The following is a 4,050-nucleotide window of genomic DNA, read 5'->3' as shown; positions in this document are numbered from 1 at the left end:
TATCCATAGGTTGTTTCATTTCATGTTGTCCCATAGCTCCCTTAGGCTCTCCTCCTGTATTTTAATTTTTTTCTCTAATTGCAGTTTAGTTTGGGTGTGTTTTATTTCACTGTCTTCTGATTCGCTAATTCTGTCCTCCGCTTCTCCTTGTCTACTGTTGAAACTTTCATGATGTTTTTTATTGCAGCTATATCACTCTTCATTTCTCCTTGGTTCTTACATAATTTATTGATTTTTTCATCTGTTTCTTCTTGCTTCTTGCATAAATTGTCGATTTTTTCCTCCACCCAGTGTATGCACTTTAGGACCCTTATTCTGAATTCTTTTTCTGTCATGTTGCATGCCTCTGTATCACTTAGCTGCTTTTCTGGCGAGTCCTCCTTTTCTTTCCTTGGGGAATTCTAGTCTACCCATGTTTGATCTCACTGACATATATAGATATTGAGTCGTTCAATGGCTGCTCCCAAGGTGGAAGTGGCTTCTCGGGCTGTGGTTGCTCCTTGGGAAGTTGTGGTAGCAGCTTCTCCTCTGTTGGTAGCAGGTCCTCTGATGGGTGCTGTTCACAGCTGTTGTGGTTCTTCTGGCTGGTGGAGGGAGGCTTCCCACCCAGCAGCTGTTCCTCAGACAGAGTGTGTGGTGATCAGGAGGCCGCTGTTGCTTGGATCTGCTGCATTGATTTAAAGGCACAAAATACAACACAACAAGGCACAACGTACCAGGCACTGACCACAAATGAATTAAAGTATTAATAACCCAAAATAAAGGTGGACACCCAAGCTAAGAGAGTTGGGGGATAAGGAAGAAAGAAGAGAAAAAGATAGAGAGGAAAACAGAAAAAAAAGAAAGATAGAAAAAAAAAGAGAGAGAAAAGAGAATGAAGTAGAAGAGGGAGGAGACTATTCATATGAGGAGAAAACTCCGATAGAACCGCCTCTAATCCCAGCAAATTCCAGCAATGGATCCCTGGAGTGAATACAAACTACAAACAACCAATAATATCAAGCAAGGCAAGGGAAAACAGAAGTAAAAAAATAACCGGTGGGGGGGTGGAAAAAAGAAAAAGAAAAAGCAGAACAACCTCACAATCCTTAAAAACAAAACAAAAGAAAACAATATACTCTACAATCGAGCAAACAGCAACAAAACAATAGAGAAAAGAAGAGAAAAAAATTTGGATAGTGAAGAAAGATAAGGGAGAGGTGTATAAGGATTTAGGGCAGGTGATTGGAAAAGGGATATATAAGTAGGGTGAAATTTAGACAGGGGGTAAGAAGAATAGGGAAATCTAAAGCAGGAATAGGGTAAGAGAAACAGGACAGCAAAAGGGAAAAGTGGGGGGCTGTATTGGTTTCCCAGACAGCCCTTACCTGTATTTACAGAAGAGTCAGTTTGTGGCTCTGCCTCTTGGTGGCAGTGCGTCGGGATTGACCTTTGAGGGTATAAGACCTCTCTGACCAGGTGTTCTCTATTGTACCAGAAGCTGGTTTGGGAATGTCCTCTGCCCAGAACTGGTTCCCCAGTAGTCACTCCCCGCACAGCCTTCCCTTATAAGCTCTGCGACTGACCCCAACTGGGTAATCCCATGCACTGGGTTCAACAATCAAACGCACAGATTTAAGAGCCTGGGAAGTTGTGCGAACTCGCAAGTCTCCACCTTCCAGATCTGCGCGAAGTCTCTGCACGCGGTCTGGCTCCTGGCACCGAGTAGCCGGCAAACTGGCGTACTCTGAGGCTGCCCGTTTGTGTCCAGTCCAACTGTGGGCTTATTTATAGCGTTCCCTGCTGCCAGCAGCCTTGGGGGAGCCCTTCCACACTTGTGGGTCATGCTGGCTCCAACGGCCGCGGTCTTTGTGGGGCGCAGAGTCCCCACCCCCGCTGCGCACGTTCCACTCTCCAACCTAAACTGCAAACCGCACCTTTGGGGGAAGTCTAACCTTTCTGTGGGGAGAAGCAGGGCTCCTCTGAGTTCACGTAGTCCCGCTGCTTGAGAGCCGTTGTTGCCGGGTTAGTAACTGGTCTCTGGATGCCGGTGACAGCCACTCAAGATGGCACAGTCTCCGCAGCTGAGCCGGCGCACCTGGAGAGGTTTCAGCCTCAACCTCTAACTGTTCCCTTTTTCTAGGAGTTCTCTGTCTTTCCTGGCTGCAGACTGTCTCTCAGCTGAATCTCCTCTGCTTATTCAGGCTGTATGCTACCCATTTCAGTTGCTCGCCCTTATCTGCTCCGGGACAAGGCACCGACACGTCTGTCTAAACCTCAGCCATTTTCTCCTCCTCGGATTCTTTTTTCTTTTTGTTTTTCTGGTTGGGTGTTTTTTGCTTCTTCGTATTTCAAATCTTTGACTTGATTCTTGCGATTGTCTAGTCTGCTGTTGGGAGTCTGTATAATATGTCCTCTGTCCTGGAGTTGAAGGGCTTTTTATACATCAGGTAGGGGGAAGAAAGATGTACATTGGAAAGAATTTACATTGGCTAAAAACAAGGTGGGTTGGATACGGCAAAGGAGGCTCAGTTCTGGGATAGATGCAGCATCTGTTTGCTCCTTTGGGTTGGTTGTAGAAAGTTCCTGTGTAAGCAAGAAGCACAGGCTCCTCCAGTGGGCGATGCCTGGTAGTCTCTTTCAGATAGTGATGGGAATAGCCACCTGGGGGTTAATTCAAAGTTCCCACTTACACTCAGGAATGAAAGCAGTCTTTTGTTGGTTGTGCCCTGAAGTTAGCTGACTAACCCCTTCTCGTCCCTTCCTTCTACACTCTGGCCTGCTATAATTCAACTTAGAACATCTCAGAATTGTCTCCTTGTCAATGGTAAAGATCAGAATTATTTTAGGAGGCACCAGCTTAGGGTTTTTCTTCAGCCTTCTGAAGTGTGAGGTTTTTGACAGAGGGTAAGGGTCAGGAGAAGGTAAGTTGCTCTGTCCTGTTGTACTCCAGGATGTACTCAAGCTATCATCCTTTAATTTCAGGTTCTCTGACTAATTGGGCTGTGCTGAGAACCCATTCCATTTTGTTATCTCTATATTTGAAATCTCTCATTCTGACCCCATGTTTTTCTTATTAACATTTGTTTTTCTATTTTTGCTCCCATTTGAAGGTACAATCACTGGTTTGATGGGATGGCGTTGCTTCACCAGTTTAGGATGGAGAAGGGCACCGTCACATATAGGAGCAAGTTTCTACAGAGTGATACATACAAGGCCAACAGTGCTCAGAATCGAATTGTGATCTCAGAATTTGGCACACTGGCTCTCCCTGATCCATGCAGGAATGTTTTTGAACGTTTCATGTCCAAGTTTGAGCTACCTGGTAAGCAGCTATTACTTGGCCGAGAATTTGCAGGTGATAATGGTGATTATTTAGATTGTTATGTGATATGACATTCTATATAGAGTTTGAAATAGATTTTTCAGTGTGAGAGGATGTTTACACTGCTTTCTCCCTCCTCTTGTGGTGCTTCAATAACTCTGGGGTTTGGTTTCAGCAATAACAGACAACACCAGTGTCAACTATGTGCGGTACAAGGGTGATTACTACCTGAGCACTGAGACCAACTTTATGAATAAAGTGGACATTGAAACCCTGGAAAAAACAGAAAAGGTAAAATGTAGGTTAAAAAATGAATAAAATGGACCCCCAAATTTCTTTTCATTCAAAATACTTTTCAGCATAGTAGATATCTGAATAAGAAATTGGAACCGTAGCCAAACATAACCAAATTACCCACTGTGCACTCGCTGTCCTGATTAGAATGACCTTGTGTTGGCTTTCCATACTTTTATACTTCTTTCTTAGTCCCTGCAGGCTAGGGTTAGGGAGGAAGAGAATAACATTTATGCCCTAGCTGGTTTGGCTTAGTAGATAAAGTGTCGGTCTGTGGACTGAAGGGCCCTGGATTCAATTCCAGTCAAGGGTGCTTGGGTTGCGGGCTCAATCCCCAGTAGGGGGCATGCAGGAGGCAGCCTATCAGTGATTATCTCTCATCATTGCTGTTTCTCTCTCTCTCTCCCTTCTTCTCTGAAATAAATCAAAATATATTTTAAAAAATATTAAGT

At 44.4% G+C, this 4,050-nt stretch overlaps 1 protein-coding gene across 1 annotated transcript in view; it reads left to right on the top strand.

Moving 5' to 3' along the window:
- Positions 1–4,050, top strand: part of BCO2 (beta-carotene oxygenase 2) — a 55,461-nt gene that overhangs the window by 18,711 nt on the left and 32,700 nt on the right. The window contains 2 exon segments of the mRNA XM_015562470.1: positions 3,093–3,304; positions 3,480–3,595. Of these exon segments, the coding sequence (XP_015417956.1) occupies positions 3,093–3,304; positions 3,480–3,595 (328 nt within the window).

Source organism: Myotis davidii, unplaced genomic scaffold (assembly GCF_000327345.1).
Source record: "Myotis davidii unplaced genomic scaffold, ASM32734v1 scaffold97, whole genome shotgun sequence".
Classification (NCBI taxonomy): domain Eukaryota; kingdom Metazoa; phylum Chordata; class Mammalia; order Chiroptera; family Vespertilionidae; genus Myotis; species Myotis davidii.
This window is presented reverse-complemented; position numbering and strand designations above follow the sequence as displayed.